Consider the following 27147-nt stretch of genomic DNA (forward strand, 5'->3'; position numbering starts at 1 on the left):
TATGAGACAGGAAATAAAAATCTAAATCTTATCCAGAGGCAAAAATTGGACATATTAATTTTTTTTTATAGTCATTGCATATTTATAGCTTCCTGGAAGTCTTGCCGGTCCTAGTTGTTAGAAAAACCCCATTGACATCTCTGTTAAAATTTCCAACACAATTTGTAAGTTTACAGCAGTGAGAGTGCAAAGTTTTAAAAGACAATTAAATCATGTGACCACCAGGTGTTAGTGTAGCTTGTTTTATTCCCATACTCTGCGGTGTCATGGTTAAACCATCGGACATAAGGCTGGTAGGTACTGGGTTCGCAGCCCGGTACCGGCTGCCACCCAGAGCGAGTTTTAACGACTCAATGGGTAGGTGTAAGACCACTGCACGCTCTTCTCTCACTAACAACTAACACACTGTCTTGGACAGACAGCCCAGATAGCTGAGGTGTGTGCCCAGGACAGTGTGCTTGAACCTTAATTGGATATAAGCACGAAAATAAATTGAAATGAAATGAAATCATTCCCATGCCTCGTTTAGTCCTGTTAAAAGTAATTGTTCTATTTTTTTGTCTTATCTTTACGCAGTAAAAAGGTGAGAAATAGGTATGTCTTTTCTGTCGATAAGTGGTGGGTGGCCAGGGAAGTGGTGATACCGATGTCAACATTTGCTTTTAGCTCAACTTAGTTTTGTGTTTAGATCCAATTCTCACAAACTAGATGTCTCAGGTCAATAAAACTTGGTTTAAAGTCATACTTATGAATGTTCATCAAAATGCATGCTTAAAAAACAACAAATTCTTATTTTTATTGAACTTTTCTTATTGATAATAGTTTTTGAAAAAGTTAAATGTTGTTTTTTAAAATATTTGTTCCTGCAAGAGATTGCTTACTCCTGTGTTTTTCATCATACATCACTTGATTTTGTACAACTAAAAACTCAATATTTGTAATAAACAGTCTCTCACAGTCTGTGCATGTTATATTCAAACGGAAATGTTTTCTGTTGTAATAAAAGTTGTATTTAATATAGTTATAATGGTGACTATTTCCGTCAAGATTGACTATTTCCATTAATGATATATTTGGTGTGTTATTTAAATTGTAAATGTTCGATATGACACATCTTTCAGTGGTGTCCTCCTTGTATGAGGTTACTGCCGGAATTTAGAAAAGCTGCAAAGTCGTTTGGTGAACGAGTCAACTTTGGCACCGTCGACTGCACGATCCACAGGAACCTGTGCAATGTTGTAAGAAAGTCTTCTGTCTTCTCTATACTGCAGTTTATCTTCTCTATACTGCTGTCTTCTCTATACTGCTATCTGTCTTCTCTATACTGCTGTGTGTCTTCTCTATACTACTGTCTTCTCTATACTGCTGTCTTCTCTATACTGCTATCTGTCTTCTCTATACTGCTGTTTGTCTTCTCTATACTACTGTCTTCTCTGTACTGCTATTTGTCTTCTCTATACTGCTATTTGTCTTCTCTATACTGCTATTTGTCTTCTCTATACTGCTATCTGTCTTCTCTGTACTGCTATTTGTCTTCTCTATAATGCTATCTGTCTTCTCTGTACTGCTATTTGTCTTCTCTATACTGCTGTCTTCTCTGTACTGCTACTTGTCTTCTCTATACTGCTATCTGTCTTCTCTGTACTGCTATTTGTCTTCTCTATACTGATGTCTGTCTTCTCTGTACTGTTATTTGTCTTCTCTGTACTGCTATTTGTCTTCTCTGTACTGCTGTCTTCACTATACTGCTATCTGTCTTCTCTATACTGCTGTCTGTCTTCTCTATACTACTGTCTTCTCTGTACTGCTATTTGTCTTCTCTATACTGTTATTTGTCTTCTCTATACTGCTATCTGTCTTCTCTATACTGCTATCTGTCTTCTCTGTACTGCTATTTGTCTTCTCTGTAATGCTATCTGTCTTCTCTATACTGCTATTTGTCTTCTCTATACTGCTGTCTTCTCTGTACTGCTATTTGTCTTCTCTATACTGCTATTTGTCTTCTCTATACTGCTATCTGTCTTCTCTGTACTGCTATCTGTCTTCTCTATACTGATGTCTGTCTTCTCTGTACTGTTATTTGTCTTCTCTGTACTGCTATTTGTCTTCTCTGTACTGCTGTCTTCTCTATACTGCTGTCTTCTCTATACTGCTGTCTGTCTTCTCTGTACTGCTATCTGTCTTCTCTATACTACTGTCTGTCTTCTCTATACTACTGTCTGTCTTCTCTGTACTGCTATTTGTCTTCTCTGTACTGCTGTCTTCTCTGTACTGCTGTCTGTTTTCTCTGTGCTGCTGTCTGTCTTCTCTGTGCTGCTGTCTGTCTTCTCTGTTCTGCTGTCTGTCTTCTCTGTTCTGCTGTCTGTCTTCTCTGTACTGCTGTCGTCTGTCTTCTCTGTTCTGTTGTCTGTCTTCTCTGTACTGCTGTCTGTCTTCTCTGTACTGCTATCTGTCTTCTCTATACTGCTATCTGTCTTCTCTGTTCTGCTGTCTGTCTTCTCTGTACTGCTGTCTGTCTTCTCTGTTCTGGTGTCTGTCTTCTCTGTACTGTTGTCCGTCTTCTCTGTACTGCTGTCTGTCTTCTCTGTGCTGCTGTCTGTCTTCTCTGTACTGCTATCTGTCTTCTCTGTTCTGCTGTCTGTCTTCTCTGTACTGCTATCTGTCTTCTCTATACTGCTGTCTGTCTTCTCTGTACTGCTATCTGTCTTCTCTGTACTGCTGTCTGTCTTCTCTGTTCTGCTGTCTTCTCTATACTGCTGTCTTCTCTGTCTCTATATGGCAATCTGTCTTCTCTATGCCACCACTATGCCACCACCTGTCTCTATGCCGCAGTCTGTCTTCTATGCTGCAGTCTGTCTTCTCTATGCCACAATCTGTCTTGTCTATGCCGCAATCTGTCTTCTCTATGCCACGATCTGTCTTTATGCCACAAAATGTCTTCTCTATGCCATGATCTGTCTTCGTTATGCCACAATCTGTTCTCTATGCCACGATCTGTCTTTTTTTATGCCACGATCTGTCTTTATGCCACAATATGTCTTCTCTATGCCACGATCTGTCTTTATGCCATAATCTGTCTTCTCTGTACGGCAATCTGTCTTTATGCCACAATATGTCTTCTCTATGCCACGATCTGTCTTTATGCCATAATCTGTCTTTTTCTATGCCACGATCTGTCTTTATGCCACAATATGTCTTCTCTATGCCACGATCTGTCTTTATGCCATAATCTGTCTTCTCTGTACGGCAATCTGTCTTTATGCCACAATATGTCTTCTCTATGCCACGATCTGTCTTTATGCCATAATCTGTCTTCTCTATGCCACAATATGTCTTTATGCCACAATATGTCTTCTCTATGCCACGATCTGTCTTTATGCCATAATCTGTCTTCTCTGTACGGCAATCTGTCTATGCCACAATCTGTCTTTATGCCATAATCTGTCTTCTCTATACCACAATCTAAAACACTGTCCAAAATAACAGAAAGCAAAAACTGCTTGAAAAAGTGAAATCTATTATTAGAAAGTATAAAGTGCATTTTGAGCAGCATTCGATGGTGACTACAGATAATAATGAGAAATGTAATCTCAGTATATATCTACGCTAGCATGTTTCTTCTAAAGATTGATAATTTCTCTAAATTCCGTAGCTTTAACTTTCAGTTTTAGAAGGACTTCTGTCCACAAAGTTTTGGTGTTGAATTGATTGAAGATGTTGTTCTGAGTACATTGTGTGCTATGTAGATTTTGTTTCTGTTTAGTACAACATCCATTCATACCCGACGACTATTATGTACAACCAGAGTACGCCACATCACTATCAGGGACACCACAGTGCCGACCACATTGTCGAGTTTCTTAAGGTGAGAAATAGTCTGTGGCATTTTCTCATGTCTTTTTTCTGGTGTGTTTTTTTCTGATGTATTTTTCTTCTAGTGTTTTTTTTTTTTGATGTTTTTTTTTCTAATGTTTTTTTTTCTGATGTATTTGGGGTTTTTTTTCTCTTTTTTTCTGATGTTTTTTTTTCTGGTGGGTTTTTTTCTGATGTTTTTTTTTTCTGATGGGTTTTTTTCTGATGTATTTGTTTCTGATTGTGACAAAGAAAGAAGGAAAGACATGTTTTATTAGTCCCCTACCGGTCGAACCAAACAATGTCTGGTGATTACTGAAGCACCTGTTGTCTGTTTCCAGGACACTCTCAGTCCGCCGGTGCTGTCTCTCAACATGGCCAGTTTCGGTCGGGAGGTCGTTGATAAAAACGTGGATGATGTCTGGCTCATCGACTTCTACGCGCCGTGGTGCGGGCCGTGTCAGCAGCTAGCCCCAGAGTGGAGCAGACTCGCCAAGGTAATGTAATCTATGATCTAGGGGACGAGATTTAGCTGTCGGTTGAGTGCTCGCTTTGAGGTGCTTGCGTCGCAGGATCAAACCACCTCGATGGATCCATTCAACTGATTGGGTTTCCAACCAGTGCACCACAACTGGTTAAAGGCCGTGGTATGTGCTTTCCTGTCTGTGGGAAAGTGCGTATAAAAGATCCCTTGCTACATTATGAAAAATTTAGCGGGTTTCTTCTGATGACTACGTTTCAGAATTACTAAATGTTTGACATCCAATAGCCAATGATTAATTAATCAATTGCTCTAGTGGTGTCGTTAAACAAAAAATAAATAAAATCTATGTGTGTTGGACTATTGAAACAATTAACAATTTATAACGTTTTCACTAATACTATTCTAGGATTGAATCACCTCTGTAGACCATTAACTGATTAGGTTTTGCCCCATCCGTACAGTGCACCACAACATATACCAAAGAAAGAAAGAAAGAAATATTTTATTTAACGATGCACTCAACACATTTTATTTACGGTTATATGGCGTCAGACATATGGTTACGGACCACACAGATTTTGAGAGGAAACCCGCTGTCGCCATTACATGGGCTACTCTTTCTGATTAACAGTAAGAGATCTTTTATTTGCGCTTCCCACAGGCAGGATAGCACAAACCATGGCCTTTGTTGAACCAGTTATGGAACACTGGTCGGTGCAAGTGGTTTACACCTACCCATTGAGCCTTGCGGAGCACTCACTCAGGGTTTGGAGTTGGTATCTGGATTAAAAATTCCATGCCTCGACTGGGATCCGAACCCAGTACCTACCAGCCTGTCGACCGATGGCCTAACCATGATGCCACCGAGGCCGGTCACAACATATATCAAAGGCCATGTTATGTGTTATCCTGTTTGTAGTAAATCGGTGCATAAAAGATCCCTTGCTACTAATGGGAAAAACAACAAGTTTCCTCTCTTAAGACTATCTGTCAGAATTAACCAAATGTTTGACATCCAGTAGCCGATGATTAATAAATCAAAGTGCTCTACTGGTGTCGTTCAACAAAACAAACTTTTAACTGAAGACTATAAGAATTACCAATTGTTTGACATCCAAAAGCAGATCAAAGAAATCAATGCTCTAGTGGTGCCATTAAACAAAACAATCTTTAACTAAAGACTATTAGAATCACCAAATGTTTGGCATCCAGTAGGCGATGATTAAATCAATGTGCTCTAGTGGTGCCGTTAAACAAAACAATCTTTAACTAAAGACTATTAGAATCACCAAATGTTTGGCATCCAGTAGGCGATGATTAAATCAATGCTCTAGTGGTGCCGTTAAACAAAACAATCTTTAACTAAAGACTATTAGAATCACCAAATGTTTGGCATCCAGTAGGCGATGATTAAATCAATGTGCTCTAGTGGTGCCGTTAAACAAAACAATCTTTAACTAAAGACTATTAGAATCACCAAATGTTTGGCATCCAGTAGGCGATGATTAAATCAATGCTCTAGTGGTGCCGTTAAACAAAACAATCTTTAACTAAAGACTATTAGAATCACCAAATGTTTGGCATCCAGTAGGCGATGATTAAATCAATGCTCTAGTGGTGCCGTTAAACAAAACAATCTTTAACTAAAGACTATTAGAATCACCAAATGTTTGGCATCCAGTAGGCGATGATTAAATCAATGCTCTAGTGGTGCCGTTAAACAAAACAATCTTTAACTAAAGACTATTAGAATCACCAAATGTTAGGCATCCAGTAGGCGATGATTAAATCAATGCTCTAGTGGTGCCGTTAAACAAAACAATCTTTAACTAAAGACTATTAGAATCACCAAATGTTAGGCATCCAGTAGGCGATGATTAAATATGCTCTAGTGGTGCCGTTAAACAAAACAATCTTTAACTAAAGACTATTAGAATCACCAAATGTTTGGCATCCAGTAGGCGATGATTAAATCAATGTGCTCTAGTGGTGCCGTTAAACAAAACAATCTTTAACTAAAGACTATTAGAATCACCAAATGTTTGGCATCCAGTAGGCGATGATTAAATCAATGTGCTCTAGTGGTGCCGTTAAACAAAACAATCTTTAACTAAAGACTATTAGAATCACCAAATGTTTGGCATCCAGTAGGCGATAGGCGATGTTAAATCAATGCTCTAGTGGTGCCGTTAAACAAAACAATCTTTAACTAAAGACTATTAGAATCACCAAATGTTAGGCATCCAGTAGGCGATGATTAAATCAATGCTCTAGTGGTGCCGTTAAACAAAACAATCTTTAACTAAAGACTATTAGAATCACCAAATGTTTGGCATCCAGTAGGCGATGATTAAATCAATGCTCTAGTGGTGCCGTTAAACAAAACAATCTTTAACTAAAGACTATTAGAATCACCAAATGTTAGGCATCCAGTAGGCGATGATTAAATCAATGCTCTAGTGGTGCCGTTAAACAAAACAATCTTTAACTAAAGACTATTAGAATCACCAAATGTTAGGCATCCAGTAGGCGATGATTAAATCAATGCTCTAGTGGTGCCGTTAAACAAAACAATCTTTAACTAAAGACTATTAGAATCACCAAATGTTAGACATCCAGTAGGCGATGATTAAATCAATGTGCTCTAATGGTGTCAAATTTTGTTGATTTATTAATCATCGCTTAATGGATGTCGAAACATTTTTGATAATTCTAAATTAAATACAGTCTTCAGTTAAAGTTTGTTTTGTTTAATGACACCACTAGAGCACATTGATTTATTAATCAGCGGCTATTGGATGTCAAACACTTGGTGATTCTGATACACTCTTCAATTAAAGTTTGTTTTGTTTAATGACACCACTAGAGCACATTGATTTATTAATCATCGGCTATTGGATATCAAACACTTGATGATTCTGATACACTCTTCAATTAAAGTTTGTTTTGTTTAATGACACCACTAGAGCACATTGATTTATTAATCAGCGGCTATTGGATATCAAACACTTGGTGATTCAAATAGTCTTCAGTTAAAGATTGTTTTGTTTAATGACACCACTAGAGCACATTTATTTATTAATCAGCGGCTATTGGATGTCAACACTTGTTGATTCTGAAATACACGTTTCCTTAGATGGTGAAGAACACGAAGAACATCCATGTGGCCAAGGTTGACTGTGTGCAGAACCACGACCTGTGTGCGCAGCAGAACGTCAACTCATACCCCAGCATGCGACTCTACCCCTCTGGCTCGACAGGAACTGGCACATTCTTGTGAGTCACACAGTACAAGGTTTGACAAAACTAGTTAATGAGAACCGGCACATTCTTGTGAGTCACACAGTACAAGGTTTGACAAAACTTGTTAATCCAGCACCTTCTTGTCACACAGTACAAAGGTTTGACAAAACTAGTTAATCCAGCACCTTCTTGTCACACAGTACAAAGGTTTGACAAAACTAGTTAATCCAGCACCTTCTTGTCACACAGTACAAAGGTTTGACAAAACTTGTTAATCCAGCACCTTCTTGTCACACAGTACAAAGGTTTGACAAAACTTGTTAATCCAGCACCTTCTTGTCAGACAGTACAAAGGTTTGACAAAACTTGTTAATCCAGCACCTTCTTGTCACACAGTACAAAGGTTTGACAAAACTAGTTAATCCAGCACCTTGTCACACAGTACAAGGGTTTGACAAAACTTGTTAATCCAGCACCTTCTTGTCACACAGTACAAGGTTTGACAAAACTAGTTAATGAGAACCGGCACATTCTTGTGAGTCACACAGTACAAGGTTTGACAAAACTAGTTAATGAGAACCGGCACATTCTTGTGAGTCACACAGTACAAGGTTTGACAAAACTTGTTAATCCAGCACCTTCTTGTCACACAGTACAAAGGTTTGACAAAACTAGTTAATCCAGCACCTTGTCACACAGTACAAGGGTTTGACAAAACTTGTTAATCCAGCACCTTCTTGTCACACAGTACAAGGTTTGACAAAACTAGTTAATGAGAACCGGCACATTCTTGTGAGTCACACAGTACAAGGTTTGACAAAACTAGTTAATGAGAACCGGCACATTCTTGTGAGTCACACAGTACAAGGGTTTGATAAAACTAGTTAATGAGAACTGGCACATTCTTGAGAGTCACACAGTACAAGGTTTGACAAAACTTGTTAATCCAGCACCTTCTTGTCACACAGTACAAAGGTTTGACAAAACTTGTTAATCCAGCACCTTCTTGTCACACAGTACAAGGGTTTGACAAAACTTGTTAATGAGAACCTGCACATTCTTGTGAGTCACACAGTACAAGGTTTGACAAAACTTGTTAATGAGAACCGGCACATTCTTGTGAGTCACACAGTACAAGGTTTGACAAAACTTGTTAATGAGAACCGGCACATTCTTGTCACACAGTACAAAGGTTTGACAAAACTTGTTAATCCAGCACCTTCTTGTCACACAGTACAAGGGTTTGACAAAACTTGTTAATGAGAACCGGCACATTCTTGTCACACAGTACAAGGTTTGACAAAACTTGTTAATGAGAACCGGCACATTCTTGTGAGTCACACAGTACAAGGTTTGACAAAACTTGTTAATGAGAACCGGCACATTCTTGTGAGTCACACAGTACAAGGGTTTGACAAAACTTGTTAATGAGAACCGGCACATTCTTGTGAGTCACACAGTACAAGGTTTGACAAAACTTGTTAATGAGAACCAGCACATTCTTTGAGTCACACAGTACAAGGTTTTTGTTAACAAAACAGTACAAGGTTTGACAAAACTTGTTAATGAGAACCGGCACATTCTTGTGAGTCACACAGTACACGGTTTGACAAAACTTGTTAATCCAGCACCTTCTTGTCACACAGTACAAAGGTTTGACTAAACTTGTTAATCCAGCACCTTCTTGTCACACAGTACAAAGGTTTGACAAAACTTGTTAATGAGAACTGGCACATTCTTGTCACACAGTACAAGGTTTGACAAAACTAGTTAATGAGAACCTGCACATTCTTGTGAGTCACACAGTACACAGTACAAGGTTTGACAAAACTTGTTAATGAGAACCAGCACATTCTTGTCACACAGTACAAAGGTTTTACAAAACTTGTTAATCCAGCACCTTCTTGTCACACAGTACAAGGGTTGACAAAACTAGTTAATGAGAACCTGCACATTCTTGTGAGTCACACAGTACAAGGGTTTGACAAAACTTGTTAATGAGAACTGGCACATTCTTGTCACACAGTACAAGGTTTGACAAAACTTGTTAATGAGAACCTGCACATTCTTGTGAGTCACACAGTACAAGGTTTGACAAAACTTGTTAATGAGAACCTGCACATTCTTGTGAGTCACACAGTACAAGGTTTGACAAAACTTGTTAATGAGAACCTGGCACATTCTTGTGAGTCACACAGTACAAGGTTTGACAAAACTTGTTAATGAGAACCGGCACATTCTTGTGAGTCACACAGTACAAGGTTTGACAAAACTTGTTAAACCTGCACATTCTTGTGAGTCACACAGTACAAGGTTTGACAAAACTAGTTAATGAGAACCTGCACATTCTTGTGAGTCACACAGTACAAGGGTTTGACAAAACTTGTTAATGAGAACTGGCACATTCTTGTCACACAGTACAAGGTTTGACAAAAATTGTTAATGAGAACCAGCACATTCTTGTCACACAGTACAAAGGTTTTACAAAACTTGTTAATCCAGCACCTTCTTGTCACACAGTACAAGGGTTTGACAAAACTTGTTAATGAGAACCTGCACATTCTTGTGAGTCACACAGTACAAGGGTTTGACAAAACTTGTTAATGAGAACTGGCACATTCTTGTGAGTCACACAGTACAAGGGTTTGACAAAACTTGTTAATGAGAACCAGCACATTCTTGTCACACAGTACAAGGGTTTGACAAAACTTGTTAATGAGAACCAGCACATTCTTGTCACACAGTACAAAGGTTTTACAAAACTTGTTAATCCAGCACCTTCTTGTCACACAGTACAAGGGTTTGACAAAACTTGTTAATGAGAACCGGCACATTCTTGTGAGTCACACAGTACAAGGGTTTGACAAAACTTGTTAATGAGAACCGGCACATTCTTGTGAGTCACACAGTACAAGGGTTTGACAAAACTTGTTAATGAGAACCGGCACATTCTTGTCACACAGTACAAGGTTTGACAAAACTAGTTAATGAGAACCGGCACATTCTTTTGAGTCACACAGTACACGGTTTGACAAAACTTGTTAATCCAGCACCTTCTTGTCACACAGTACAAAGGTTTGACTAAACTTGTTAATCCAGCACATTCTTCACACAGTACTTGTCACACAGTCACACAGTACAAGGTTTGACAAAACTTGTTAATGAGAACTGGCACATTCTTGTCACACAGTACAAGGTTTGACAAAACTAGTTAATGAGAACCTGCACATTCTTGTGAGTCACACAGTACAAGGGTTTGACAAAACTTGTTAATCCAGCACCTTCTTGTCACACAGTACAAGGGTTTGACAAAACTAGTTAATGAGAACCTGCACATTCTTGTGAGTCACACAGTACAAGGGTTTGACAAAACTTGTTAATGAGAACTGGCACATTCTTGTCACACAGTACAAGGTATCTCACCACTATTGATTATACATTGGTGACAGTACAAATATAAAGCCAAGCACTGACTAAATTATTAACAGTAGGTGCTATATACTACCTGACATGAAGAGAACAGCCTCTGTGACAGGATTTAAGTAAATAAAATTGATACTTCGCCACCTGCAATTTTAATTATCCACTCTCCTAAGCACATGGGCTAATGGAGGGGAGGCTACTCTCGTTAAATATATGTACCACAGGCATAGCAAACAATGGTCTTGCTTGTAGCTAAGCAGATATGTATCTGTCAGTTTGATATGCCAAAATCAAGAGGCAATGTTACCCTTCCAATATTCCATAATCATACTGTCAAGTCTGTTCAGACACCAACATAATAAAATAAAGAAAAGAGGTACTCTTTTTCATGGAACTAAATTCGTCGCCTACACGTCGCTCATTGGCTGAAATAGCGGTGTGATCCCTTAAGAGGGGGTTTGGAATGGGATAGCTAGTCAGTTTTGACACATGACATACTATGACGCATACCTAGTAGGAAAACACCAAATTTGGTCATGTCTTCTAATATGCATTAACGCAAGAGGCCATGAAGACTGGCCCGGGGGTTAGCAACACTGGGCTGAAATAATAGAAAATTAAGCTTCTCCACACCTCAAGTTCACCTGACCAAAGTTATAACATGGAGGTGACATTCCAAATGTTTGCTGTTGTATAATGGGGGGTACTGACAGCAGAACCTTATGAAATGGTCACATTAAAATTACAAGACCATACTGGGTACTGGCATATTTTAATATGTCATATGCATGAACTTTTATTAAAAATTTAATTTAAATATTGGATTTGGCAAATTCAAGTGAGCCACAAAAAGGTTATTTTGGGACAGTATGAGAGGGAAGTATGCACACTGGCAGCTGTCAACGGGACACATGGGCAATTTCAAACTGGGAGTGAACTGAAGCCTAAAGTATCTCATGGCTGAGAGAACTGACCACAATCATAAACAAATTCAAAACAGAACACGCATCAGTTTACTGCATGAGAGTATTTATTAACATAACACACACCACAGGTTCCATTCCGCTGAAGACTGCTACATGCTAAGAGATACAAAAGTTCACAACTTTTCCTTATACTAAGAGAATATACCACACCCAGTGTGCTAACAATGAAGCCAAAGAAAAATCCAACAGAAAACCTGCACAACAAGGGTGCCTTTCAAAAGGGACACCAATGTCTGTTCAAAAGAACTATAGGTGTTACTAAAACAAAGTGTCTTAAGCCTGAAGGTGACAACATACCAGTTACCAAGAGACTTAGTCAAGAAGAGTTCAACGCTGTGGTACACCATTGTGATAGACAGTCATACATCGTCAAGGATGCGGATGGAATTCCCAGTGACATTAGACTTCTCCGACCAACACGGATCTCAACTGGAGGTGGTACACAGGCAGGCGAGTTCCTGAAAGCAAAAATGGACATGAATGATTCCAAAATTATACACTGTGGTATGCTTCTGAAGATGTTTAATGACACTAATGAAGACCACAGACTAGCTTGTCCAGGGTGCACTGGCAAGTACACATGGAATCTAGACTTGTGTCAGAAATGGGGCCTCTGCACCCGTGCAGGACTGAGATGTCAAAAGTGTTCATTCACAAGTAAAAAATACAAACTGTATGAAGAGACAACACAGAATACTAGGAGGGGACCAAAATCAGCAAAGCCAAATGTCGGTGTACACGTAGGACTACAGAGCACATCTGTCGGTGTTACCGGTTTCCGGGGAATAATGCTGTGTGCTGGAGTCACACCCCCAGCTACCAGCGGAATGCAGAATACTGCCAACGAAGTGGGACGAGTGACAACCAGTCTCAATAAACTTGACATGTCCACACGCAGAGCAGACTTAGTACAACTGAACATTAATAGGGGATTTTCAGCTGACCATCCCATTGCCATAGAAGGAGACTGCCGGTACAACAATCCTCTTTCAAGTGGGTGCGGTTCAACACCATTTCAACCGGCTACACTAGCAAGTTACACTATGGTGGAAAATGAGACCGGTAAGACATAATAGGAGTTTATACAGGAAATAAACCCTGGAAGGCTCGTGAGCTTCAAGCAGCGAGAGAAAATAGACTAATATTCTGCCCCGATCATACAGATACCTGTACAGCAAATCTCCGGCTTGACGACACAATAGGAGACGAAGAACATTCTGCAGCTCAGTGTTCAAGTGACTTCTCATCAGACGTCTCTCCACTCACGATTGGATTCTTCACGACTGATGGCGATTCCCGTGCCGTGTCCGGATTACAGTCATCCCAGAGCAAAATATCTAAAGTGAAGATAAAAAATCTGAGAGACACCCGTCATTTATCCGAATCACAAAGGAAGTTTACAGAAAGGGTCAAGTTCAGTGACAACATGTTCCCTGGAAACACAAAAGCGGAACGAGAAAAGGTTAAAAAAAGATTTGCTATCGACTTGAGACGGCGCTGCCACAGTGAATATACATCGGCACACAACCAACTTGCCGGCAACATGAACAAGTTAGTAAGCAAACTGTCTTACACTGCTACGAGTATACTATATTGTGTGACTGGGAAATGTGGAGCAACATGCAGAAAACATTCCTTTGTGTGCTCAGGGGTGAAAAAGGGACGATCAAACATGACATTCATGCCTACCGGTACAAAGTTAAATGTCACGGTAGAGGACGAGGCACTGATTAAACAATGCATAGACATAAGACTGGGTGTAAAAGCCATTGAGAAGACTAAACTGAACACAAATACTCAAAAGTGTGAGAGCGTCAACAGAGCGTACAGCAGAACAAATCCAAAAACTGTTACATACCATAGAAATTTCACCAGCCGCATACACAGTGCCGTGCATATGCTGAACAGTGGGTTTTCAAGTTCGGTCATTCAAAGATGTACAGCTGTGGGAGCTGGGGTACGTGACAAAACATCGGTCATATGCCACTTGAAGAGCATCGAGCGGATAGCCAGGAGACATGCGAGTCGTCAACGAACACAGCAATTCCAAGCCAGGAGGGCATCTCTAAGAAGAAAAAGATACAATATGTATGATAGACTTCATCGGACAATAACATATTCAAAAAACTTACTCGACCCCGAACTGAACTATAACTCTGTTGGCAACAAACTGTGAACACTCGGTGAATTCTTTCCGATATATATATATATATATGTATTTATTTATTTACCTGAACTATTATAAAATGCAATCTGGATATATACCATGGCCTGAACATTTCTTTGGAACCATATTTCTACAGTGCTGCCTTTGATTATTGATTACATGTGGCTCTAGACTTAAGTGGTGTATATTGACACACAAACTGTGGTGACATAAGTGAGAAACATCAAAAGATTTTGGTAAAGTGACTGATTTGACATGAATCATGTATCGAAGCCTGTGAACATTAATTGGCTTGTGTTTATCCTGACCTGGCAGTCTAATATTCATGACACCATATGCCATATTTTTATAATGTCTGATATATCCATTCCATAATACACAATTATTTACATTACTCTGTCTTGTGTTTCTATTAATTTTATGCAAAGTGGTGGCTATCCACAGTGCATTCATGCTATATTTGCTTAATTATTATGCTAATTAGTGCTGATTAAAATATCCACCACACTTCAAAAAACAAAAAATGTGTAGCCTAGTGTGTGCCGATGCTCTGAGAACACGAAAGCACATGGCTGGTGAAGTTTGCACCAATTACAACATGGTCACGGCCGGGCCGGTGCTATGCACTGGTAAAATAGTGTTTAGGTATCTCACCACTATTGATTATACATTGGTGACAGTACAAATATAAAGCCAAGCACTGACTAAATTATTAACAGTAGGTGCTATATACTACCTGACATGAAGAGAACAGCCTCTGTGACAGGATTTAAGTAAATAAAATTGATACTTCGCCACCTGCAATTTTAATTATCCACTCTCCTAAGCACATGGGCTAATGGAGGGGAGGCTACTCTCGTTAAATATATGTACCACAGGCATAGCAAACAATGGTCTCAAGAGGCAATGTTACTGTCAAGTCTGTTTCTTGTCACACAGTACAAAGGTTTTACAAAACTTGTTAATCCAGCACCTTCTTGTCACACAGTACAAGGGTTTGACAAAACTTGTTAATGAGAACCGGCACATTCTTGTCACACAGTACAAAGGTTTGACAAAACTTGTTAATCCAGCACCTTCTTGTCACACAGTACAAGGGTTTGACAAAACTTGTTAATGAGAACCTGCACATTCTTGTCACACAGTACAAAGGTTTGACAAAACTAGTTAATCCAGCACCTTCTTGTCACACAGTACAAGGGTTTGACAAAACTTGTTAATGAGAACTGGCACATTCTTGTCACACAGTACAAAGGTTTGACAAAACTTGTTAATCCAGCACCTTCTTGTCACACAGTACAAGGGTTTGACAAAACTTGTTATGATCCAGCACCTTCTTGTCACACAGTACAAGGGTTTGACAAAACTTGTTAATGAGAACCGGCACATTCTTGTCACACAGTACAAGGGTTTGACAAAACTAGTTAATGAGAACCTGCACATTCTTGTGAGTCACACAGTACAAGGTTTGACAAAACTTGTTAATGAGAACCTGCACATTCTTGTGAGTCACACAGTACAAGGGTTTGACAAAACTTGTTAATGACCTTCTTGACACCAGCACCTTCTTGTCACACAGTACAAGGGTTTGACAAAACTTGTTAATGAGAACCTGCACATTCTTGTGAGTCACACAGTACAAGGTTTGACAAAACTTGTTAATGAGAACTGGCACATTCTTGTCACACAGTACAAAGGTTTGACAAAACTTGTTAATCCAGCACCTTCTTGTCACACAGTACAAGGGTTTGACAAAACTAGTTAATGAGAACCTGCACATTCTTGTGAGTCACACAGTACAAGGGTTTGACAAAACTTGTTAATGAGAACCAGCACATTCTTGTCACACAGTACAAAGGTTTTACAAAACTTGTTAATCCAGCACCTTCTTGTCACACAGTACAAGGTTTGACAAAACTAGTTAATGAGAACCTGCACATTCTTGTGAGTCACACAGTACAAGGGTTTGACAAAACTTGTTAATGAGAACTGGCACATTCTTGTCACACAGTACAAGGTTTGACAAAAATTGTTAATGAGAACCAGCACATTCTTGTCACACAGTACAAAGGTTTTACAAAACTTGTTAATGAGAACCAGCACATTCTTGTCACACAGTACAAAGGTTTGACAAAACTAGTTAATGAGAACCTGCACATTCTTGTGAGTCACACAGTACAAGGGTTTGACAAAACTTGTTAATGAGAACCAGCACATTCTTGTCACACAGTACAAAGGTTTTACAAAACTTGTTAATCCAGCACCTTCTTGTCACACAGTACAAGGGTTTGACAAAACTTGTTAATGAGAACCAGCACATTCTTGTGAGTCACACAGTACAAGGGTTTGACAAAACTTGTTAATGAGAACCATTCTTGGCACATTCTTTGTCACACAGTACAAGGGTTTGACAAAACTTGTTAATGAGAACCTGCACATTCTTGTGAGTCACACAGTACAAGGTTTGACAAAACTTGTTAATGAGAACCGGCACATTCTGTGTCACACAGTACAAGGTTTGACAAAACTAGTTAATGAGAACCAGCACATTCTTGTGAGTCACACAGTACGACAAAACATGTTAATGAGAACCAGCACATTCTTGTCACACAGTACAAGGTTTGACAAAACTAGTTAATAAGAACCTGCACATTCTTGTGAGTCACACAGTACAAAGGTTTGACAAACCTTGTTAATCCAGTACGTTCTTGTCACACAGTACAAGGGTTTTACAAAACTTGTTAATCCAGTACGTTCTTGTCACACAGTACAAGGGTTTTACAAAACTTGTTAATCCAGTACCTTCTTGTCACACATTACAAGGGTTTTATAAAAACTTGTTAATAGGAACTGGCACATTCTTGTTACACAGTACAAGGGTTTTTACAAAACTTGTTAATCCAGTACGTTCTTGTCACACAGTACAAGGGTTTTACAAAACTTGTTAATGGGAACTGGCACCTTCTTGTCACACAGTACAAGAGTTTTACAAAACTTGTTAATTAATCCAGTTCCTTCTTATCACACAGTACAAGAGTTTTAACCATACTAAGTCTTATTAATTGGAACTAGCACTTTCTTGAAAGAAAATGAAAATTGATAATATTTTGGTTGATAACTTATGAAAAAAGATGAAAATTGATAATATTGTGGTTGATAACTTATGAAAGAAGGTGAACATTGATAATATTGTGGTTAATAACTTATGAAAGAAGATAAAAATTGATAATATTGTGGTTGATAACTTATGAAAGAAGATGAAAATTGATAATATTGTGGTTGATAACTTATGAAAGAAGATAAAAATTGATAATATTGTGGTTGATAATTTCAGCGTCTACAATGGATGGCACCGAGATGCCCATGCTCTGCGTGCTTGGGCCTACGAGTTCCTGCCGAGTAAAGTGCACGCACTGACGTCAAGCGATTTCCAAACGATTCTGCATGGACGAGAGCCGTGGATTGTCGACTTCTACGCACCGTGGTGTGATCACTGTCAGGTGTTCCGGCCTGAGTTTGAGCGGGTTGCGGAGGTACAGTGATTGATGGCTGTTCCTGATGTTTTTAATCGGGGGAGGGGGGGTGGGGGGCGGCAGAGGTAGTTTTTTCTGTACAAAAATGTACCTGTACAATTGGCGAGAACTAGGGGCAGAGACTGTTTATTTGATTTTTTTTTACAGAACATAGAAGGAATAGGCTGTGAATGTTTATTTGATTTTTTTTACAGAACATAGAAGGAATAGGCTGTGAATGTTTATTTGATTTTTTTTACAGAACATAGAAGGAATAGCGAAAGCTGGTAAAGTAAACTGTGATGAGGAGCAGTGGGCTTGTCAGCAGGCTGGGATCCGCGCCTTCCCCTCTGTGCGCTTCTACTCTGGTACTCACAGTGACCAATCACCACAGGTAACATTCCACTCACAGTGACCACTCACCACAGGTAACATCACACTCACAGTGACCACTCACCACAGGTAACATCACACTCACAGTGACCACTCACCACAGGTAACATCACACTCACAGTGACCACTCACCACAGGTAACATTCCACTCAGTGACCACTCACCACAGGTAACATCCCACTCACAGTGACCACACACCACAGGTAACATTCCACTCACAGTGACCACACACCACAGGTAACATTCCACTCACAGTGACCACTCACCACAGGTAACATTCCACTCACAGTGACCACTCACCACAGGTAACATTCCACTCACAGTGACCACACACCACAGGTAACATTCCACTCACAGTGACCACTCACCACAGGTAACATCACACTCACAGTGACCACTCACCACAGGTAACATTCCACTCACAGTGACCACACACCACAGGTAACATTCCACTCACAGTGACCACACTCACACCACAGGTAACATCACACTCACAGTGACCACTCACCACAGGTAACATTCCACTCACAGTGACCACTCACCACAGGTAACATCACACTCACAGTGACCACTCACCACAGGTCACACTCACAGTGACCACTCACCACAGGTAACATCACACTCACAGTGACCACTCACCACAGGTAACATCACACTCACAGTGACCACTCACCACAGGTAACATCACACTCACAGTGACCACTCACCACAGGTAACATCACACTCACAGTGACCACTCACCACAGGTAACATCACACTCACAGTGACCACTCACCACAGGTAACATTCCACTCACAGTGACCACTCACCACAGGTAACATCACACTCACAGTGACCACTCACCACAGGTAACATTCCACTCACAGTGACCACTCACCACAGGTAACATCACACTCACAGTGACCACTCACCACAGTAACATCACACTCACAGTGACCACTCACCACAGGTACTATCACACTCACAGTGACCACTCACCACAGTGACCACTCACAGTGACCACTCACCACAGGTAACATCACACTCACAGTGACCACTCACCACAGGTAACATCACACTCACAGTGACCACTCACCACAGGTAACATCACACTCACAGTGACCACTCACCACAGGTAACATCACACTCACAGTGACCACTCACCACAGGTAACATTCCACTCACAGTGACCACTCACCACAGGTAACATCACTCACAGTGACCACTCACCAGTGACCACTCACCACAGGTAACATCACACTCACAGTGACCACTCACCACAGGTAACATTCCACTCACAGTGACCACTCACCACAGGTAACATCACACTCACAGTGACCACTCACCACAGGTAACATCACACTCACAGTGACCACTCACCACAGGTAACATTCCACTCACAGTGACCACTCATCACAGGTAACATTCCACTCACAGTGACCACTCACCACAGGTAACATTCCACTCACAGTGACCACTCACCACCACAGGTAACATCACACTCACAGTGATACTATTGAATAGGATGCCACTCACAGTAATCACAGGTAACATCAGCAACTGAGGTGTAAGAAAATCACACGCATATCCACAGTGACCACTCACACTTTTGACATCACACTGTTGTTCTATCACCCATAGTTCACTCACAGGTGACCACATCACCACAGGTAACCACACTCACAGTGACCACTCACCACAGGTAACATGTTCTCAGCAACACAGATAACAGTGACCACGTACCACAGGTAAACATTATCCCCTAATGAAACCACACTTCTGACATCACACTGTTGTTCTACTGTAGATAATAGTTCACGTACCCACAGGTAACCGTGCATTATCACACTCTGACATGACACTGTTGTTCACTGTAGATAATAGTTCACGTACCCACAGGTAACCGTGCATTATCCCCTAATGAAACCACACTTCTGACATCACACTGTTGTTCTAGCTGTAGATAATAGTTCACGTACCCACAGGTAACCGTGCATTATCCCCATGAAACCACACTTCTGACATCACACTGTTGTTCTAGCTGTAGATAATAGTTCACGTACCCACAGGTAACCGTGCATTATCCCCTGATGAAACCACACTTCTGACATCACACTGTTGTTCTAGCTGTAGATAATAGTTCACGTACCCACAGGTAACCGTGCATTATCCCCAATGAAACCACACTTCTGACATCACACTGTTGTTCTAGCTGTAGATAATAGTTCACGTACCCACAGGTAACCGTGCATTATCCCTGATGAAACCACACTTCTGACATGACACTGTTGTTCTAGCTGTAGATAATAGTTCACGTACCCACAGGTAACCGTGCATTATCCCCTAATGAAACCACACTTCTGACATGACACTGTTGTTCTAGCTGTAGATAATAGTTCACGTACCCACAGGTAACCGTGCATTAGCCCCTAATGAAACCACACTTCTGACATCACACTGTTGTTCTAGCTGTAGATAATAGTTCACGTACCCACAGGTAACCGTGCATTAGCCCCTAATGAAACCACACTTCTGACATCACACTGTTGTTCTAGCTGTAGATAATAGTTCACGTACCCACAGGTAACCGTGCATTATCCCCTAATGAAACCACACTTCTGACATCACACTGTTGTTCTAGCTGTAGATAATAGTTCACGTACCCACAGGTAACCGTGCATTATCCCCTAATGAAACCACACTTCTGACATGACACTGTTGTTCTAGCTGTAGATAATAGTTCACGTACCCACAGGTAACCGTGCATTATCCCCTAATGAAACCACACTTCTGACATGACACTGTTGTTCTAGCTGTAGATAATAGTTCACGTACCCACAGGTAACCGTGCATTATCCCCTAATGAAACCACACTTCTGACATGACACTGTTGTTCTAGCTGTAGATAATAGTTCACGTACCCACAGGTAACCGTGCATTATCCCCTAATGAAACCACACTTCTGACATGACACTGTTGTTCTAGCTGTAGATAATAGTTCACGTACCCACAGGTAACCGTGCATTATCCCCTAATGAAACCACACTTCTGACATGACACTGTTGTTCTAGCTGTAGATAATAGTTCACGTACCCACAGGTAACCGTGCATTATCCCCTAATGAAACCACACTTCTGACATGACACTGTTGTTCTAGCTGTAGATAATAGTTCACGTACCCACAGGTAACCGTGCATTATCCCCTAATGAAACCACACTTCTGACATGACACTGTTGTTCTAGCTGTAGATAATAGTTCACGTACCCACAGGTAACCGTGCATTATCCCCTAATGAAACCACACTTCTGACATGACACTGTTGTTCTAGCTGTAGATAATAGTTCACGTACCCACAGGTAACCGTGCATTATCCCCTAATGAAACCACACTTCTGACATGACACTGTTGTTCTAGCTGTAGATAATAGTTCACGTACCCACAGGTAACCGTGCATTATCCCCTAATGAAACCACACTTCTGACATGACACTGTTGTTCTAGCTGTAGATAATAGTTCACGTACCCACAGGTAACCGTGCATTATCCCCTAATGAAACCACACTTCTGACATGACACTGTTGTTCTAGCTGTAGATAATAGTTCACGTACCCACAGGTAACCGTGCATTATCCCCTAATGAAACCACACTTCTGACATCACACTGTTGTTCTAGCTGTAGATAATAGTTCACGTACCCACAGGTAACCGTGCATTATCCCCTAATGAAACCACACTTCTGACATCACACTGTTGTTCTAGCTGTAGATAATAGTTCACGTACCCACAGGTAACCGTGCATTATCCCCTAATGAAACCACACTTCTGACATCACACTGTTGTTCTAGCTGTAGATAATAGTTCACGTACCCACAGGTAACCGTGCATTAGCCCCTAATGAAACCACACTTCTGACATCACACTGTTGTTCTAGCTGTAGATAATAGTTCACGTACCCACAGGTAACCGTGCATTATCTAGAATAATGCACACTGCTCACCTAATCATGGATTTTTTTCTGTTGTTAAATATTTCACTGCATATGCATGATCGTGAGTGAAAACCCTTGTGGGTTATTTTGCAAAAATCGACAGTTAACCGTCTGTGTATTTTGCATTACTTAGCAGTAGTTTAGGTTACATACAACCAGTCATTACTCGATGCAGTGCAAATTTGTCTTTATGTCAGAATATATTCTGTGAAAAACAACACTGTCGAGAGGCTCATGTAACTAATAGAGATTATTATACAAGCTTGTGTGTCGTACTGATTTTATGAAACGAGTGTCAGGATTTTTGTATTGCCCGAGCGATAGCGAGGGTAATACATGAATCCTGACACAAGTTTCGTAAAATTAATACGACTCGCACGCGAGTGTAATAATTTATTTATTATCCATATTATTATTGTTGCTTTCTTTATGAATAACAAGACCGAAATCAAAATGTTTCAGCGACAACTAGAAAGAGACGACGAAATGGTGTCATAAGGACCACACCAAAATTACGTCGTTACACTTGTTATTACACGTGTGCTTCGTATGATTATTATGAACTCGGTTATGTTGAACCACGTGGATGATAACACTTGTTATTACATGTGTGCTTCGTGTGATTATTATTAACTCGGTTATGTTGAACCACGTGGATGATAACACTTGTTATTACACGCGTGCTTCGTGTGATTATTATTAACTCGGTTATGTTGAACCACGTGGATGATAACACTTGTTATTACACGTGTGCTTCGTGTGATTATTATTAACTCGGTTATGTTGAACCACGTGGATGATAACACTTGTTATTACACGTGTGCTTCGTGTGATTATTATTAACTCGGTTATGTTGAACCACGTGGATGATAACACTTGTTATTACACGTGTGCTTCGTGTGATTATTATGAACTCGGTTATGTTGAACCACGTGGATGATAACACTTGTTATTACACGTGTGCTTCGTGTGATTATTATAACTCGGTTATGTTGAAACCACGTGGATGATAACACTTGTTATTACACGTGTGCTTCGTGTGATTATTATTAACTCGGTTATGTTGAACCACGTGGATGATAACACTTGTTATTACACGTGTGCTTCGTGTGATTATTATTAACGGTTATGTTGAACCACGTGGATGATAACACTTGTTATTATGTTGAACTCGGTTACGTGGATGATAACACTTGTTATTACACGTGTGCTTCGTGTGATTATTATTAACTCGGTTATGTTGAACCATGTGGATGATAACACTTGTTATTACACGTGTGCTTCGTGTGATTATTATGAACTCGGTTATGTTGAACCACGTGGATGATAACACTTGTTATTACACGCGTGCTTTGTGTGATTATTATTAACTCGGTTATGTTGAACCACGTGGATGATAACACTTGTTATTACACGTGTGCTTCGTGTGATTATTATTAACTCGGTTATGTTGAACCACGTGGAATATAACACTTGTTATTACATGTGTGCTTCATATGATTTTTATTAACTCGGTTATGTTGAACCATGTGGATGATAATACTTGTTATTACACGTGTGCTTCGTATGATTATTATGAACTCGGTTATGTTGAACCATGTGGATAATAACACTTGTTATTACACTTGTGCTTCGTGTTATTATTATTAACTCGGTTATGTTGAACCACGTGGATGATAACACTTGTTATTACACATGTGCTTCGTATGATTATTATTAACTCAGTTATGTTGAACCATGTGGATGATAACACTTGTTATTACACGTGTGCTTCGTATGATTATTATTAACTCAGTTATGTTGAAACATGTGGATAATAACTAATTTTAGGGAGTGCTCACAACTGACATGTACAGTGTGGACCACAACCTTGTTCAGTTAACATCCCTCATGCCTGATCACCTCCTTGTATTGCTGTCATACAAATGGCACTGTGCCACTTGCACAGTTGTTATTAGTTAGTACTGCATATAACGAGTAACTTCAAACCAATGGGTTAGTTAAGTTCAACCTACGTGTAATCATCAAAGAAAGATTTCAAAAAGCATATCGTAATTGTGTAGCATTTTTTTTATGAGGAACTGTTTCCTAAAACTGGATTATATTAAGCTGCTGCAACAAGTAACGGCAGGTGTGCGCTACAACAGCTTGCTCTGAATGTGCACGGTAAACAATTTGGTCTTGGTCTTAGTAACAGCATGACAAATGGTGGTGTGTTATCTGTAAGTTGTGCCTAGGTGCTGTTAACGAAACAATCATCCCCGTCTTGTTTCAGGATGCGTATGGGTGGGATATCAACAGTCAGAATGCAGAGGCCATCATCAGTTATGTAAAAACGAATTCCCAGAAAAAGGTGAGCATTGTGGAAACTAACCACAAAATGTTGACAATTTAAAGGTGGTGTGTCAAAGTTGCAATAATGGCAGTGCTTTGAATCATAAAGTTTATACATACATGTATATGCCTATTAAAAAAAATTACAACTAAATAATTCCATTTACTCGACTAAGTATAATTTGCAGTAATGACCATTCCCGCCAAAAATATTAATTTTCGCTTTGAACCAAAGCTTATACCTGCAGCTATATGTATATGTATATAAAAATTACAACTAAATAATTCCATTTACTCGACTTAGTATAATTTGCAGTAATGGCCGTTCCCGCCAAAAATATTAATTTTTGCTTTGAAACGAAGCTTATACCTGCAGTTATATGCCTATAAAATTTTACAACCAAATAATTCCATTTACTAGTACAGTTGTTTTTATGTGGGAATCTGGAGAGTTGTTCGTGTCACACACGTTAACTAGTGATGTCACTGTTATATGCATACACATTCAACACACTACATGTAAGTTTACCCAAAACACTGACAAAAGAAACAAAGATGGTAGCCATGCTATATTTAGCCACAAATTAATCGGGAAACCCCTCTTGTCGTCCAGTGCAAAACTTTAAAAAAATTATTATTCTCGAGTTAATTATGGAAAGATTATGCTTGGGATCGATTAATTTGTAGTTATTTCTTACAAATAAATGTGAAAATAACGAAAGATTGTAGTTTCAACTCTGACATAGCATCCTGCTGGTGCTGTTAACACATTTGTCACTAATAAAGCCTTTCAAAGGGACATTCCTGAGTTCTGGACATAGCACCCTGCTGGTGCTGTTAACACATTTGTCACTAATAAAGCCTTTCAAAGGGACATTCCTGAGTTCTGGACATAGCAGCCTGCTGGTGCTGTTAACACATTTGTCACTAATAAAGCCTTTCAAAGGGACATTCCTGAGTTCTGGACATAGCACCCTGCTGGTGCTGTTAACACATTTGTCACTAATAAAGCCTTTCAAAGGGACATTCCTGGGTTCTGGACATAGCAGCCTGCTGGTGCTGTTAACACATTTGTCACTAATAAAGCCTTTCAAAGGGACATTCCTGAGTTCTGGACATAGCACCCTGCTGGTGCTGTTAACACATTTGTCACTAATAAAGCCTTTCAAAGGGACATTCCTGAGTTCTGGACATAGCACCCTGCTGGTGCTGTTAACACATTTGTCACTAATAAAGCCTTTCAAAGGGACATTCCTGAGTTCTGGACATAGCACCCTGCTGGTGCTGTTAACACATTTGTCACTAATAAACAAAGGGACATTCCTGAGTTCTGGACATAGCACCCTGCTGGTGCTGTTAACACATTTGTCACTAATAAAGCCTTTCAAAGGGACATTCCTGAGTTCTGGACATAGCACCCTGCTGGTGCTGTTAACACATTTGTCACTAATAAAGCCTTTCAAAGGGACATTCCTGAGTTCTGGACATAGCACCCTGCTGGTGCTGTTAACACATTTGTCACTAATAAAGCCTTTCAAAGGGACATTCCTGAGTTCTGGACATAGCAGCCTGCTGGTGCTGTTAACACATTTGTCACTAATAAAGCCTTTCAAAGGGACATTCCTGAGTTCTGGACATAGCACCCTGCTGGTGCTGTTAACACATTTGTCACTAATAAAGCCTTTCAAAGGGACATTCCTGAGTTCTGGACATAGCACCCTGCTGGTGCTGTTAACACATTTGTCACTAATAAAGCCTTTCAAAGGGACATTCCTGAGTTCTGGACATAGCAGCCTGCTGGTGCTGTTAACACATTTGTCACTAATAAAGCCTTTTAAAGGGACATTCCTGAGTTCTGGACATAGCACCCTGCTGGTGCTGTTAACACATTTGTCACTAATAAAGCCTTTCAAAGGGACATTCCTGAGTTCTGGACATAGCACCCTGCTGGTGCTGTTAACACATTTGTCACTAATAAAGCCTTTCAAAGGGACATTCCTGAGTTCTGGACATAGCACCCTGCTGGTGCTGTTAACACATTTGTCACTAATAAAGCCTTTCAAAGGGACATTCCTGAGTTCTGGACATAGCAGCCTGCTGGTGCTGTTAACACATTTGTCACTAATAAAGCCTTTTAAAGGGACATTCCTGAGTTCTGGACATAGCACCCTGCTGGTGCTGTTAACACATTTGTCACTAATAAAGCCTTTCAAAGGGACATTCCTGAGTTCTGGACATAGCACCCTGCTGGTGCTGTTAACACATTTGTCACTAATAAAGCCTTTCAAAGGGACATTCCTGAGTTCTGGACATAGCAGCCTGCTGGTGCTGTTAACACATTTGTCACTAATAAAGCCTTTCAAAGGGACATTCCTGAGTTCTGGACATAGCACCCTGCTGGTGCTGTTAACACATTTGTCACTAATAAAGCCTTTCAAAGGGACATTCCTGAGTTCTGGACATAGCACCCTGCTGGTGCTGTTAACACATTTGTCACTAATAAAGCCTTTCAAAGGGACATTCCTGAGTTCTGGACATAGCACCCTGCTGGTGCTGTTAACACATTTGTCACTAATAAAGCCTTTCAAAGGGACATTCCTGAGTTCTGGACATAGCACCCTGCTGGTGCTGTTAACACATTTGTCACTAATAAAGCCTTTCAAAGGGACATTCCTGAGTTCTGGACATAGCACCCTGCTGGTGCTGTTAACACATTTGTCACTAATAAAGCCTTTCAAAGGGACATTCCTGAGTTCTGGACATAGCAGCCTGCTGGTGCTGTTAAC

General features: G+C 40.1%; 1 protein-coding gene and 1 long non-coding RNA gene across 3 annotated transcripts in view; one reads left to right on the forward strand and one right to left on the reverse strand.

The window, feature by feature from the left end:
- The window catches only part of LOC121387314 (dnaJ homolog subfamily C member 10-like), a 62768-nt gene that overhangs the window by 31756 nt on the left and 3865 nt on the right, over window positions 1-27147 (forward strand). The window contains exons 9-15 of the mRNA XM_041518337.1: window positions 1122-1238; window positions 3764-3865; window positions 4194-4349; window positions 7473-7612; window positions 17490-17688; window positions 17930-18061; window positions 24303-24380. Of these exons, the coding sequence (XP_041374271.1) occupies window positions 1122-1238; window positions 3764-3865; window positions 4194-4349; window positions 7473-7612; window positions 17490-17688; window positions 17930-18061; window positions 24303-24380 (924 nt within the window). The remainder of the gene's footprint in view (window positions 1-1121; window positions 1239-3763; window positions 3866-4193; window positions 4350-7472; window positions 7613-17489; window positions 17689-17929; window positions 18062-24302; window positions 24381-27147) is intronic.
- Window positions 11995-15043, reverse strand: LOC121387386. 2 transcript variants are annotated; one of them, XR_005959807.1, is made up of 4 exons: window positions 14892-15035; window positions 13847-14053; window positions 13156-13325; window positions 11995-12446 (listed from the first exon to the last, which is right to left on the reverse strand). It is a non-coding gene; the product is annotated as an uncharacterized LOC121387386 (long non-coding RNA). The 2 variants fall into 2 exon arrangements; XR_005959806.1 differs by having other exon boundaries at window positions 11996-12446; window positions 13847-15043.

This window comes from Gigantopelta aegis, chromosome 13, assembly GCF_016097555.1.
Source record: "Gigantopelta aegis isolate Gae_Host chromosome 13, Gae_host_genome, whole genome shotgun sequence".
Taxonomy (NCBI): Eukaryota; Metazoa; Mollusca; class Gastropoda; order Neomphalida; family Peltospiridae; genus Gigantopelta; species Gigantopelta aegis.